Source organism: Chelmon rostratus, chromosome 10 (assembly GCF_017976325.1).
Source record: "Chelmon rostratus isolate fCheRos1 chromosome 10, fCheRos1.pri, whole genome shotgun sequence".
Taxonomy (NCBI): domain Eukaryota; kingdom Metazoa; phylum Chordata; class Actinopteri; order Chaetodontiformes; family Chaetodontidae; genus Chelmon; species Chelmon rostratus.
Window position 1 is genome coordinate 22,081,715 of NC_055667.1, and position 15,098 is coordinate 22,096,812.

Below are 15,098 nucleotides of genomic sequence, written 5' to 3' on the forward strand. Positions count from 1 at the left end.
TCCCTCGGCACTAAAACAGGAAGGGACAGTCCACATCCTTGCGATATGGAGTTGGGAATATTGCTATTTTTCACAAGCTAGGCTAATTGGTTAGACAGTGCTGTCATCTAGTGGCGTGGCTGGGCTGTGCGCAGACCCGCGAGCCCGGCTTACACAACGCGGGCATACTGCGCGGCGCGTCCGTGAAGGCAACACACGGAACAAAGAGGAAGTGGACAGGCTGCACGAGCTCAGGGGTTTCTTTTTTTTTTTTTTTACATTATTATTACTTTATCTGATGTTACAGTAAGATATTACTTCGTGGAGAGGCGGCAATCAAACTCAATGTCAATTAAATCAATTTAAATCTGTAGATTAAAAAATATTCTGATGGAAACATATACAGTCTGAAATATAGGGCGACCTATATTTGGATACCTGAAATGTCTGATGACCCAAAAATAATCAAAAATATAAATATTGTATGTTATTAAAAATAACATACAATGCAGTAGCAGTGCTGTGAGAGATTTGAGGAAAACTCGTGATTTTATAGGATAATTGTCTTTCCTCCCAAGTTAATTGGCTTATAGAATATTAGATGTGGCTATAACAATATACAAATGACAGTTATAATAATAAGATCTTAATCAGATGATTGTAAGTATTTTATTATTCATCCACCCAGGAGAGAAATAAGGTGGGAGCCCTGTACTGTAATGTCAAATGAACTTCATTAGACGCCCATCAAACAAGAGTCTCTGGTGCCTGTCTCACTCATCTCTATACAGTTTAAAACAAGTGTTAATTACTTACCAAAACGACTGTTTTCATTGTCGAATCATCTGTCGATTATTTTCTCTGTAGCTGTTTGAAAATGGTGAAAAATGTTGATCGTTGTCTCACTGATCAAATGTCTTGTTTTGTCCACAAACCAAAGATAATCAGTTTACTGTCAGAGAGGAGTGAAGAAACCAGAAAATATCCACATTTAAGAAGCTGAAATCAGAGAATTTTGATTTTTTTTTCCTTAAAAAAAATTCTAGTTAATCAATTATACAGTTGGCGATTAGTTCAATAGTTGACAACTAGTGATTAATCGATTGATCGTTGTAGCTCTACTCCAAATCCTCAAAACTCTGCAGGCAGCTGATACATTATCAGATCATATCACAGTCCCTTAATCATCCGAACACCAGCTCTGTGGGTGAATTGATGAGTCTGTGGCCACTGTTGTGAATCTTTAATAGAAGAATCTTTTCTTAAAGGAGACCAACATACGAGTGTGTGCGAGTGAGCAAGAAGAGGCAAAGCTTGGAGTTACAGTTTGTGATTTAACATTACTGAGACAGTAGACGCTCTTCTTCCTGCACTAAACCTCACAGAGCTATAGCCACACAGTTTATGACACATCATTGACCAGCAGATTTAGTAATAAAAATTCAGTGTTTTATAAACCAGGGTACATTGTACATGCTTGATGCAAACAAGTACTGCACAGCCCATTAAAAACCAAATAAATGGCTAAAGATTTTTTTCTTTTTCCTGAGTTTCAGTAGACTGAGCCTTTAGTCCATGGTCCTACAATTTCATTATTATCAATGAACAGATCTATTCCAAGAGGCTGTTTAAGTCCATTTGGTAAAGGAACATTATTCAGAGAATTTAAGTCTATATATAGAATAAAAAAGGGCTTTTTTTGCATTTTGTCACCACAGTTGCATTTTGTAAAGAAGTACCATGATCTGTTGAAAATGTCTTATTATGTATAGCTAGAAATGTGTGGCATTTTGTTTCCAAACTCTGTCTGAAACTGTCTACATACAGTAAATTTACCACTGAAACATGATGAAACCTTTACAAACGATGGTACAGCAGAATTAGTGTTTGGGGGAAAAAAAAGAAAATTATCAAATTCAAGAGTAGAAAAGAGCCGTGAGCTCGCAGCTCTGTAAGCATGCAAAGTACACACACAACATACTTTAATAAACAGCATGCACTTTTAAAAACAACAAAAAAAATGTAAAAGGATGAAAAAAAGCAAAATATCAAACAACCAATGAGCACAAAGTGTAAGGATCAAATATACGTATTGTTATAACAGCTGGTGAAAGTTATATAAAAAATAACATGTAAAAAATGGTGGTGGCTTTTAAAGAAAAAGCTTAGTGTGCTAGAGTTACAGCAGAGGAAGCATTCCTCCTGTCCTCTCCTGGGTTTCCTCTTTATTCTCCCTTCTCTCCACGCTCCTTTACTCTTCTGGTGTTTGCCCTGGACCTGCCAGCAGCATCTCACAAATATCGCACTCACTTCCACAGCTTCCCATCAAAGTCTGAATGAGGAGGCGGGAGAGGGACATCATATCAACTACATGTCATGCTTCTCATCTGTGCCTGTAAGGATGTTGATTTACTGAAATGCAACTCTGCACAATGGCTGCTCACCCGTATTGCAGTCTTTGGTCATACCTCTCTCTTTCAGTAGGTTGTTTTTGTAGTCTGTGGATCGTAGAAGACATGCAGGTTATGAGAAAGTGCACTTTTTGTGTGTTTACTGCATGTGTGTGGCTGAGGCTTTCTGCACCTGAATTCAGGGGTTCTTGGTTGCAGGTCTTCAGCTCTGTGCAGTCTAATGACATTTCACCTCCACTGATCACATGCCCCCTGCACAGATATAAGTATTGTTCTGCTTAGAATTGGACTCAATTTAAATGAATAAATACACAATTTATTTTGCAGTAACCAGACCTTACCGATCAGATCTTCGCAGCTCATACTCCTGACCTGAAAAAAAAAAATTTAACACACCATCTCAAAAACGCTGCATCACATTTTAATTATAAAGCTTGTCGTCGACCACAAGGCAGAAACAATGGGAGGGTTGCAAGCAGAATACCTCTGTTTTTGCGTCGTCGAGTGAGAACAATGACAGCGACAACGATGACCGCCAGCAGCAAGAAGGTTGCCAGGAAGTAGCCCAAATGCTGCACGAAGTAACCCCGATGCTCAGGGAGGATGACGTTCACCACACGGGGGCTCTCCACTTCCTCAGTCCCTGAAGGCAGAGCAAATGAGTCCTATAATAAACAAATTCTCAAGCCTATAGTAGAAACATCTCCCATGGTAAATATCAAGAGAACTCCATGTGCTTTCAAATAGAACAATTGGATGTAACGTCATTTTCTAACTGTGATATATCGGATTGTTACATTAAATTAATGTCAAGCAATAAACAAGGATAAAACTGAAATGCATGTCTATATAACCAAACGTTTCTATTCCCCCCGAGGCTGTTTCTTTTTTTATTTGTTTCCAAAAGCCACAGACAGGAGGAGGGAGAGCAGGAGTTAAATGTCAAAACGCTATTTGGCGGTAATGACTTCCAGACCTGATGTCATGCAGCTGTTTTTTTTTTTTTCTCTCTCCTCAGAAAAACACAGGCCGACCAGAAAAGAGAGGAAGTGTGAGGAAAGAGAGACAAATTCTGTTATGTGGTCTGTCTGTATTGGTTTTCCATCCCGGCCTTTATACGTCTCCCCGCAAACAGTCTAGTTTCTGCACGCGTGGAAAAAAACCCCGCGACACCTTTCAGCAGAGCTCATCAGTGAAGTCTGCAGCCTGACAGGCCCGTCTGAACGCATATCTGAGTGCAAAGCAGGCAGCTCCCAGTCGCTCCGTGACCCAGACTGGTCCCAGACAATAATTCTTAAAAATGACAAGCACAGAAATCATATAATGTGCTTGGAGATGCAAGAACATAACAACTACAAAACTGTTCTGTCTACTATAAACAGTATATTACTGTACCACAGATTCTTTTGCAGTTTACTCCTTCAATGCATGTTTACATTGCACTTGAAAGGTACATTAAAAAAGTTTTTCCTAAATTCAACTGCAGCCTGATCACAGAATGGATCATGAGAAACATCAAATGTTTCCCTCTTGATTGTGTCTCTTGAAAATAGCATTGCTCTGTGGTGTCTCATTAAAGCAGCTAAGTTGGACACTAGTAAAACTGGGCACCACTGAGGGACTAATGAGGAAAACATGCAACGTATCATCTCTGATCATGCTTCCAAAAACCAGCCAATCACGGCAAAAATAATTTATTAAATTCACCCTGACTTAATTACCCGCCATCCGAAGTGGGAGCTTGGTTGGCAATTATCACCTGTCATTGTTTAATGTCCCTAATGTGCGTGAAACTGCAAAGACACGTCCAAGGTCATCGCCTCTAAAGCTCGACTGTCACAGCCGGAGCGGCGGCCGCGTCCCTGCGGTGGCCCATTTCCATTTTCCTGGCAGATCTGACAAGCGTGTGTGTGTGTGTGTGTGTGTGTGTGTGTGTGTGTGTGTGTGTGTTGACGGCTATTTCGCGTACGCTGCGCAGAGGTTAGCCTGTGTTTCTGCTCCTGCGGGATGTGCACCATTTGCAAGTCAATGAACCGATGGAAAGCATCTTTATTTTCAAAGATAAAGATTTCTGTTGAATTGCTGACAGCCCACAAATCGCCTCCTTTAATGATTACAAAGACACGATAGTGTAATCGCTCTTTCCATAAATAATTGCATCGTTAGAGTGAAAAGCTCTCATGAATTTCAGAAGATTGCTGGCACCTGCGTGAGCGAGACCAACTTTGTTATAACTAACTCCAAAAGCAGCAGTGCATGAATAAGAAGTGAAATCCTAGATGAGGTTCACTCAGACAGGATGCCATCTCTCCACATACCTATGGCGCTAATAAACAGGCTGTCATTTCTTTTAAAGGGGAGGAGGATCTATAGTCTAACACATACCTTCATCCCTCCCCCCTTACTTTACTCTTTCATGTCACAGCTGGCCCAGATGTTGAACAGATGTATCAGACTTCCTCCTATCTGCTGGCAGACATGAGGCTGATACACATCAGCACAGAAACAGAGCAGACTGGGAGAAAAGAAGAAAAAACTAAACTCCAGCGTAACCAGTCCAGACATGGGTTGGGACTTTTGGAAAATGGGGTCAAATGGAGGAAAAAACACAAGATATGACCCTCCACTCCCAAAATTACTGGCTGTTAGAGCCTACTCCTCTGTTCAGCACAGTTAAACTGTCTCCAGCTGTAAATGAAAAAAAATAAATGGGTAAGGAAAATGAGACCACTTCCGTTGCAGCCCATTTGAAGCTGTTTACTGCAGACAAGATCTCAAGCCAGAGCTGCAAATAGTTGACTCCAAAACCGATAAATATTTCAATTTGCATGCTGAATTCACAGTCAGCAACCAACAGGGGGTTTTCTTTCTTTCTTTCTTTCTTTCTTTCTTTCTTTCTTTCTTTCTTTCTTTCTTTCTTTCTTATTTTTGAGCTAGCCTCTACATTCTTTCTACCTCCTCCCTGCCTCTCCAGCTCAAACACAAAAACAGAGAGGACTGAGTAGCGAATTGGCAAGAAGAAGAACTGATTTAACTGACCAACTATGCCTATAAATATAACAAAAAAACCCAGGAGCTGTGTTGTCACTCTATGCACAATTTAGCCAAGCAACCATATGGGGAAAAACATTTACCATTACCAGCATCTGGAAAAACAAAGTTCTAGTGTGTTTCTTTTCAAGTTTTTAATTCGGAGTTGCTTACTTGGTTCTGGCACGTCATTCTGGAAAGTTTTGGGCTCTGTAGTGGGGCCGGGCGGAAGTGGAGGTCCCACCGTGAGCCTGAAGATGCGTCTCTCCTGCAGGCCGCAGTAGTGGTGATGCAGGTGGCAGGAGTACAGGCCTTTATCAACAGGCCTCAGGTCAGAGATGGACAGTGAGAAGTCCCCCAAAGTAAAAGCATCCTCCGCCACGCTCATCTTGCTCTGGGCAAAGAGCGGGCCATAATCCCGGCGCTCTCCGGAGGCGTAGAGGTCCACCAGGCGGTCAGCTCTGTCGGGACGCACTCCGGGGGCCTGGAAGTCCCAGTGAGCCACCTGCTGCTGGTCCTCCTGGAGACCCTCTCTCCACAGGGGGCGCCGGTTCACACAGGGCAGCGCCACCGAGCTGCCTAGCAAGACCACGAACACAGTCTTCTCTCCGTCCCAGTAACGTTTCTCTCTCCGAGCTGAAACATATTTGGTGAAAAACATATTTATCAGTTTCGTGCATGACTGGTGGAATATCATGAGGCTGCACGATGAGGAGGCCTCACCTGACTTAGTGACATTGAGCTGGATTTGAACGGACTGGTGGATCTGGCAGTAGTGATGGTGCAGATTACACGTATAAACTCCTTTGTCAGTTGTGACCACATCTGAAAAAAATAAGCATCCCAACAACAGTGAGATAAAATTATTAAGGAAGAGTGCTATGTTCATGGTGCTACTGGAAAATATAGCCTCACTGTTGATGATCAGGGAGAAGTTGCCATCATTGAACGCAGAGTCTGGGATGGAAATGCGTCCCTTGTTGAGGCCATTGTAGACCCTCTGGCGTGCTCCAGGAGACATGTCCAGGACTCGCTCCACAGAATACTCTGGGCTGCTGCGGACCAAGTCCCAGTGCACCACCCTCTGACGGTCCTTCAGTCTGTCCCGGGTCCACACCATGCGGGGGCTGTGGCAGGGAAGAACAGCCTTGGACCCTGCAGGGAGGGTGATGTTCTTGGCCTCCACCACCACACCAAGCCTGCCGCTGCTGCTCTGACCCCATGCTACCACAAGGAAATAAACGCATTGACTCAGAAGATCCTTGCATTGATGACAGAAAGAGAAGCATCAAACATGAAATGCATAACCAAAAATGTCTTACCTCCAGGCAGGAAGAGCACAGCAAGGACTGAAACAGACAAACACGTCAGTGATTACAGTTGGATCCCGAAGCAGTTACACAGACGTCAGCTTCTTTAACAATTAAGTCTTGATAAATATTTACAAGAGTTTAGGTTTGACCCGGACTGACGCAAGAGTGAAAGATTTCCGCGTTGGAGCAGATGTGGGTTCAGTGAGAGGACTGTTCAGAATAACAGAGGAAAGCTGAAGAAACAAGGACGTGACGAAAGCCAACATTTTAAAACGGAAAAGTTCCACACAGGAGTACAACAAGAGAAGAAAAAAAAATACAACAGATGTCAACAGCATTTTCTGGGATGTTTTGCTGTTTTTGTCTTCTCACTCGACAGATAGGGAATTTTCCTTCAGCACTTTTGCTTTTTCTAATATGCTTTTCCCACAGTGCTATTTCGACGTCTGTTTACTGAAAGGCCAGCAGAGACGCATGCAGCCAAAGCATACAGAGCCTCTATTCATCCTGGCTGCCGCTGGCTTGTTGCAAGGCCATGATCCTGAGGGGATGAAGAACCGGGCTGCTATTCACCTCACTTCAGTCGCACTCAGTGAGAAGCACCTGTGTATTTTTACTGTACTGGTAATGGGTACTGTGAGCTATAGAGGCTAGAGGTGCAGACACGGCAGCACAGTGTTATGTGTGACCACATTCAACACATGAAGAAACGTATGAATAGAAGTGGATTATTTTCAATGCACGGGTGCTAGGGCTTTGAAAATGATGGTATAGTAAAACATACAGAATTTCCAAGACGATGCATTAGCACAAGTTGCAAAGTGCTTCACATGGACGCAAACAAACTGAAGATGTTACAGGCTCAGGCCTCGAGGCCCTGCCTGTAAACTCTCTGTCCCCCCAATAGTTTCATGCTGGGCCTCTGTAGCACCTCAAAGACCTCCGCCCGAGGATCTCAAACTACGCATCGGATCGTACAGCACTAAGAGCAAGAGGTGAGGCCACAAAGAGCCTTAAAAGTCATTGATAAGTTTAATGATGATGTTATCACGGCTGTTTTAAATCTGCAAATGACTCGACCTTTTGCAGTGAAATTTCATACAGTTACATTACTAATCTGCTGTATAACTATATATATATTCAAAAAGCAGTGGTGGGATGTAATAAAGTACAAACTGGAGGTACTATATTTTACTTTTTACATTTTACAAATGAAGTGCATTGTTGTAGATTCATCATCATAACACTATTTATGTTAATTAAATTAGCTCCATCTCGACCAACTACAACAGTAAAATGCTGCTTACACATGTATGCCTCTATAATTTTAGCACAGTGATATAATACATGGTAATGTAGCACATTTCTTTTATGAGTACTTTAACTTTTGATACTTTGAGTGCAATTTACTAATAATGCTATTATTTAAGTGACATTTTAAATGCAGTATTTTATTTTGCAGTACTGCTACTTTTACTCAAGTTAAAGATCTGAATACTTCCTCCATCACTGCCTAAAAGCAGAAAATAACAAACAGCTCCATCAGGTGTGTTTTTGTTTTGGTGTTTTTATCACTGAGAGTGATTGCCTCCTAACATGAGAGGAACCAAAAGGTCCTTCTCCATCCAGATGTTTTGCTCATCATGGCAGCACATGGTTGATCCACATCATATGTGAGCGCAGGTAACAGTCACGTGAAGAGCGTGTTCATTTCACCGCACCCAAACAATACTTAACTGCGACCCTGCTTTCATGCAGTGATTAGCATACAGTGATTTCATAAGTATGCACCAGTATATAATAACACTTCAAGCAGAGAAGAATGAGTTCAGCACACACACTGGCACCGGAGAGGAGACCTCATGCTGGAAAACTTTGGTGGGTTTTCTATTGAGGGGTATAAACTTTCCCGCAGAAGGTAAAACAAAGCGTCCCAGCCTGTGTAATTTTCTCTCATCTCTCCTCCAGACACACACGGGCAGATGACTCACGAGGCTGGTTTAACACTAAAAGCTTAACAATGTGCTAGTGAGTTAATAACAGGCATTTATCAAATGACCTGCAAAATCACTGCTGTCATTTGAAACCCCAGGAATCACACGGCGAATCATTTAACAGACTCTCATCCCTAAGGTAAAATATAAAAAAGGGGGTTTTGTATAAAGCATCTGTTTACCCAGCACAATTTCTATGATTCATGGATGTCGTGGGCGTGTGAAGTTTACTCACAGCCTCGTCACAGGTTGAGAATAAATCAAACAAATGTGTCCAGCCGCAGACTCAGCTAAACATACCTTCAGAGGCCTGGAGAGCCTGGAGAGCATTAAAACAGCAGCCAGGATTTTCCAGCATTTTTAGTCATATAAACTTGCAAATTACACTGTTTGCAAATCAGCATTGGCCATCAAAATTATAAGATATAATAGAGAATACTAGCTCCTTGTGAGTTGAAAAGTTGTTATGTGTATTGCTTTGTAGAGATTTATATAAATTTAAATGTTTATTGATTTTTTTTAGTTTAATATTGTATCTGTATATGATCATCTTTATTTAAGTGATGGTAGAGCTCAGTTTGTGCAGGATCAGGTGATGTCTGATACCTTCTTGGTTATGTTTTATCTACATCTGATCATGGCCAAATGTCACAGCTGTAAAGGTGATGTTGATGGGAGCATCATATCAGTGTGTGGGCACTGTTTTCTATAAAAGCCGCTCCACGCTGAACAAAGTGCCACCTTATTGGGACCTTGTAATTTTCTGCCTTCAGCTACATGTTTATGAGCTTATTCTGCTCAAAAAACAGCAATTCTAATCTTTTCCATGCCTTGTTGTTGGTAGCCGTTAATTAAGACTGGAGCAATCATAAACATGGCTGGCGTGGCAATCCCCCTCCTCCGTGAGTCAAAGCAGCCTACTCGTGGTGAAACACTCATTACTGACACATATAATGACTGGCTGCAGGATTGTGCTGACTCCTCCGCTCAGACCGCAGGTAACTAGAAACACATTGGGCCGGAGCCATGAAAAATCCCGCAAACACACAATGTCAACAGGAGACTACAGTCAAAGACACGCAGCGTTACTGTGTCTGCAAGGCTCCGTTTCACTTTCAAGTCCACGAGGATCCAGTTTATCTTGGGGAGTCAGAATATTTCACAATAAAGGCTGCCGATAGAGAAACAAAACTGTAATATCATTTAAAATTTGATGAGCACAAATAAAGTAAGGAAATAAAATAAAATAAGAAATGCACCATGAGGACCGTAAAAATAAATAAACAAATAAATATCCAACTGTATATAAATAAATACGCATTACATGAACAAGAGTGTGGGCTTTTTTTAATATTGTAAACGCTCTGCCACTAAAACTACTTTTTAAAGATCATCTTGTGGATTTTTAAAAGCAAATAAACACATAATCAGCAATACACACAGAGGACAGCAATGACCCAGCAAACATCTGTTTAGATTTTAATATATCAAGCTGTGTTGGGTCAGTATTGTAGCTTTCATTGCAAAGATATCTGCAGGAAAGCAATACTTAAAAATATCTTCTGAAAGCAGGTATTTTCAGTGCTGCAGCAGAGCTGAGAGCTGCGGAGCTTTCAGCTTTTGTTCCCGACGGCTAATTCTAACCTGGATCCAATTATGGCACAAAGAAACTTTCCCTAAGTTATTATTTTTCTTCTCTTTTAAAGGCAAAACAACTGAAGAACTTACTCTGAAGGAGACTCATGTCGAGGCGCATCTTTTTTTCAGTGCTGGCAACGGAGGTGAAAGCCGGACAGAGGTGCAGCGCGCATCAGTTGATAAAACAAAGCGCTTCAAGTTCACCGAGGAGCAGCTCAGCTGGATTTTGTTGTGCTCCTGCAGGCTGGAGCCTCCACACGCTCCGCCTCCGCCAGCAGATGAAATCCAACACTGCTGCAGCCTTCACGAAAAACATGTGCAGCGAGAGCGCAATAAATGTCCAGAGGTTTGTTTTCACAAAACAACAACAGGCAAACAAACTACACAAATGTGAAAATGCACCAAAGTTACAGTCATCAGCAAAAGTCACAATAAAACACTGTGACTTTCCACAACAACCGTAAGAGATAGTCGTGCACTATGTTGTACTTTGGTTTACGTAGTTATTCTTCTAAATGCAAAAACAAGAAACAAATTTTACATTGTGCATCAGACTATTTGGTTATATGTGCGAAGATATAATCTATATGATAAATCAGTCCTTTAGGAAATTTAACCATGAAAAGGCCCTTCAATTCCCACATTTTGACTTTTACAGAGGCTAGTTTCTTTATCAATGTCCTTTAAGTAAATTATTTTACTTTAAGACTCATTATGACGCTTTTTGAGTAACATGACTTTATCTTTAAGTAGTTAACTAAGAGTTTGTTGCTCTCATTTCTGTTTTGGTAATGCTACAAATATGACTAAAGTAAACTGAATAACCTCTGACTGTGCTGATTCCAGAGAGAATGCTTTTTTTTTCCTTTGCACAATACTGCCATCCACAGTAAGAACAGGGAAAATGTAAGCTGCCCTGTAATTCAATCACCCTAAAATAAGGCCAACAGAAAATAACAGCACGCCATGCCGTGAGCTTGACAGAGAAAGATCTTTATTAGATTATGTACACTGTTAAAAATTATTGTACACACAGTAGTATGTCCTCATCACTGAAACACAGAAAGTGGGCTGATTGTTTTAACAGCAGTGTGTGATGTGTGGTCATCCAGGGTGAGGGGGGCTGCGATAGAGCTCAAATCACTGTTGAGTTTTTCTCAGTTCCTTTTGTTTCCATGCTGTTTGATAAAGATCTTAGGTGTACTCCAGCCCTCTGGAGCCTTCTTCAGTCCGGCTCGTACCCAAATCCTCTCCAGATCGTCCTCAAAATTTTTCTGCACAGGACAAACACACACAGGCGCCGTCAATGAGGAAAGTAAATATGTATTCAGGCTAGTTTGTGTCAGAATTAGAGATCTTCAGGCTTACAAGTCTTACGTATGCAAACATCATTCAAGTTTCGTCAAGACTTTGTTAGCAGAAATACATACACACTGCATATCATGATAAACTATGTTGGGTAACATAATTGGAGTTAAATACTACCATTAGTGTTCATTTTCTCATAAAATGTTATATTCAAAAAGATATTCAAAAAGAGGAAACCCTCACCTGCTTCCTCTTCCCCCTGCCCTCCTGCACTCTCTTCCTCAAGAATTTAGTCCGTTTCTGCAGCTTCTTGTATTTATGCCGGTTCATCTTCCGCCGCCGGATCTCCAGAACATTCTTACATTGAAGGGGTGTCGCTGAACCCTCCCCATCCTCCATAACAGGCACAGAGATGGGTGGCAGCACCTTCTCTTCCAGCTGCACTACGTCCTCCTGCGGCCGAGCGGACTCCAGCAGGGGAGGGAGGGAGTAGCGGAGGGAGAGCCAGCTCTCCAGAGGACTTACTGACAGTTTACGGGGCACAAGGGCCTCGTCCAGTTCTGGCTCAAGCTGGATCCGTCGAGGAGGAGGTGTGTTGTCTGCTGCCGTTGAATAGGTTGTCGGTTTCTGCTTCAGTGAGGCGCAGTAAGCAGGAAGAAACGGTTGTACACATCCATTCAAACATTTTCCATGGGCCTGAAGTGCACCTAGTCATTAAGGAAACAATATGGCATCTTAAGTGTCAACACTTAGACAGGAAATAAAGCTTAGGATGAGATTAGATAGCAAGAAGATAGATGGATATTTGTTCATACTTACAAGATGCTCTCCGTAATAGACTGAGATGAGGGACGACCTTTGAAGTAAACATTGCTAATGATCATCCAAACAAAAGCATCGGGAATGAGTTGCCTTGTCTGTCCTGTGGGCATGACAAAAGTACTGTGTGTAAGTTATAGCTCTTCTACAGATACTTCCAACTAGTGATGAAACAATAATGGGTTGATTAATAGGTTAGTCAACTGGCAGATGGCAGCCACATATGAACATATCCTAACTATATGTTAGGTTAACCGATAGGATCAATCATGAAATGCACCGACGTTACTGAGTGAATGTAGAAGAATCAATATTAACCCAGTATGACCAAAATTGTAATTATTTTTCAGTTACCGGTGCCTGGGCATACATACGTGCTTGGATTGATGGCAACGCTAGCTAGCAATGTAGCATTAGCTCTGCTTTGTACTGAGTCGTGAAAGTGTCTCAGAAAAAACTACAGTTATTAATGTTCCTGACAGAAGCTAACAGACAATGCGACTTCAATCCGTTTCCTTAGTTTAAGAACAGCGTTACGATACCTAATATTCCTGTGACCGGGATTTTGGTCTTCAATGTGACTTCAGACAACTACTTCCGGCTCGTGCGACACAAATTTAAAGCGCTTCCTGTTTTTCAGAGCGTACAAAGGTTCCGGCAGAGCAGCTATATGAAACTTATGAGAAGGAGCTTGAGAGCCAATTGAGCTATTACTACTACTACTACTACTACTACTACTACTACTACTACTACTACTACTACTACTAATAATAATAATAATAATAATAATAATAATATGTTTTGTCTTAGTGCACAGTAGACACATTTTTGGAATTAGTTTTACTTGAATTTACTTTTATTTTTATGCTTATGACATTAAATGCAGCAGTGACATGTACAAATTAACCATTAACTGTTTCCATGAAATTCAGGGCAGCTTTTTTGATATTTTCAATTAATTATATTTTTAAGATCACTGTGGTGACTGCACAACAAGCAGTTTTATATCTAATGTATGGATACAGCCGTCTGTTATCTTTAATCAGAATGCACACCATGACTGACAACCATGTTGATGACAGACCATAGGCCTGTTACATTTATAACATCTGTAGAACAACCGCTGATCAGTCTCTATCTTATATCAGCAGGAATTTGAAAATAAAAAATTGAGCCCTGCTGCTCAGAAGAAATAAAAGTGGTGTTCCTTGTCATGGCTTGTATAAACAATGGATAAGGAGAGTGTGAAGTGAACAGTTTTAGAAAATACATTTAATTTGGAAGCAATGGCATACCAAAGGATTAACATTGTGTAGCATAAATCAGTGCAGCTGTAAATAGCAAAAGAAACACTGAGAATGAAATATATCATATTTTATACTAACATTAACAAATTATAGATGTCAAATTATTGCATGTTAACAAATATACTGGTATATTTGTTAACATGCGTGGTACAGTACATGCAGTGTTTTCTTTGCTGTAGTTCAAACATCTGCTGGTAGGCTAATAAAAACCCTGCATGGCCCGGGGGTGTTAAGTCACACCTCCTCACAGAACAGGAAGCTGCTTCTGTTTTTTATGCGCAAAAATGGCCTTACAACCAGACTGACCTTTACTTACAGTAGGATTTTTCTTTGCATATATTCTGGCACTTATTAGCATAAAATCCAGAGTATTTAGGACTCAGTAGACATATTTACTTTGATTTTCAAGTGCATGTTGTTTGTGTTATTTCCCATTTTAAAATGACTTATTCCTATTTATGAAGTGATGCATAACATGTTGCCATCAGATCATGATTGTTTTGTGAGCAGATACATTTGGAAAGCCCATTTCAGTCATGATTCAGTTTTATTTCCTTTTGACTCATTAAAACCAACATATTTTACACTGTGTGACACAGTTGTATAACCAGGGAAGCCTCCACTTTTAGATTGCTCTAGTTTTACATCCTTGTGAGCAGCCGCATCAAATCATTTATTCATGGGGCTTTCTCTCTCGGCTTTCATTAAGACGATGGGAAGTGGAACATCTACAGTTTTTAGGCATTTCACAGCAAAGATTTTCACCATGTGACACTCAGACTACTGTATTTGTCTGCAAAAGCCAGAGAATGAGTTTTCACTGAGTGACGTGATGCAGGGCAGGAGAGTCATTTAAAACAGACTGCAAAGTTCTCAGGGCGTTTATTTACAATAAAAACAACAACAACAACAAAACATTCATTTAATTGGAAATCCTGCTGGCTATTAACTGTTTGCTTTATTTTCTATACGTACATCATCTGGTGATGATAAGGCAACGGAAATGATCAGCAGGATGTACTGTGAGATTTCCCTTTTACAGAACAGTCTGAATAGCTTTTAAAATACATTTCCCCTACAAAACCATCTCAAAATAATGACAAATAAAGGTAGGGGTGCATGAAATAAAACAATTAAACAACAATAAGTTGTTAACTTGGCAGTAATTTCAAGGTGTTGGTCAATTTTAAATCAAAGGCCTATACATTATACACTATGTACTCCTTAACTAAATGTCTATTTACAAAATCAGTAGTTGTATTTGGAGTTATTTTCTCACTTTCAAAGCAAATAAATATT

At 40.8% G+C, this 15,098-nt stretch overlaps 2 protein-coding genes across 2 annotated transcripts; both read right to left on the bottom strand.

The window, feature by feature from the left end:
- Positions 1-963: 963 nt before the first annotated feature.
- On the bottom strand, positions 964-10,586 carry LOC121612883 (matrix remodeling-associated protein 8-like). The gene is made up of 10 exons (XM_041946044.1): positions 10,456-10,586; positions 6,743-6,769; positions 6,336-6,644; positions 6,144-6,245; positions 5,595-6,056; positions 2,875-3,033; positions 2,732-2,762; positions 2,563-2,642; positions 2,424-2,477; positions 964-2,311 (listed from the first exon to the last, which is right to left on the bottom strand). Exons 1-10 carry the CDS (start codon positions 10,481-10,483, stop codon positions 2,286-2,288), a joined length of 1,278 nt encoding a protein of 425 aa, XP_041801978.1. The 5' UTR covers positions 10,484-10,586; the 3' UTR covers positions 964-2,285.
- A 761-nt stretch (positions 10,587-11,347) lies between these two features.
- aurkaip1 (aurora kinase A interacting protein 1) lies at positions 11,348-13,101 on the bottom strand. Its single transcript, XM_041946522.1, has 4 exons — positions 13,035-13,101; positions 12,493-12,595; positions 11,917-12,380; positions 11,348-11,639 (listed from the first exon to the last, which is right to left on the bottom strand). The coding sequence occupies exons 2-4, from the start codon at positions 12,542-12,544 to the stop codon at positions 11,523-11,525; spliced, it is 633 nt and encodes a 210-aa protein (XP_041802456.1). The 5' UTR covers positions 12,545-12,595; positions 13,035-13,101; the 3' UTR covers positions 11,348-11,522.
- Between the last annotated feature and the right edge of the window lie 1,997 nt (positions 13,102-15,098).

What these genes read in the sequence shown, in the direction of transcription:
- aurkaip1 (XM_041946522.1), bottom strand. Translation starts at nt 12,544, where the DNA reads ATGTTTACTTCAAAGGTCGTCCCTCATCTCAGTCTATTACGGAGAGCA. An exon ending in TCTATTACGGAGAGCATCTT is followed by an intron (nt 12,381 to 12,492) that starts GTAAGTATGAAC and finishes CTTAATGACTAG; the next exon opens with GTGCACTTCAGGCCCATGGA. An exon ending in GCAGGGGGAAGAGGAAGCAG is followed by an intron (nt 11,640 to 11,916) that starts GTGAGGGTTTCC and finishes TGTCCTGTGCAG; the next exon opens with AAAAATTTTGAGGACGATCT.
- LOC121612883 (XM_041946044.1), bottom strand. Translation starts at nt 10,483, where the DNA reads ATGCGCCTCGACATGAGTCTCCTTCAGA. An exon ending in GCTCAATGTCACTAAGTCAG is followed by an intron (nt 6,057 to 6,143) that starts GTGAGGCCTCCT and finishes AATATGTTTCAG; the next exon opens with CTCGGAGAGAGAAACGTTAC. An exon ending in GACCAAAGACTGCAATACGG is followed by an intron (nt 2,312 to 2,423) that starts GTGAGCAGCCAT and finishes CTCCTCATTCAG; the next exon opens with ACTTTGATGGGAAGCTGTGG.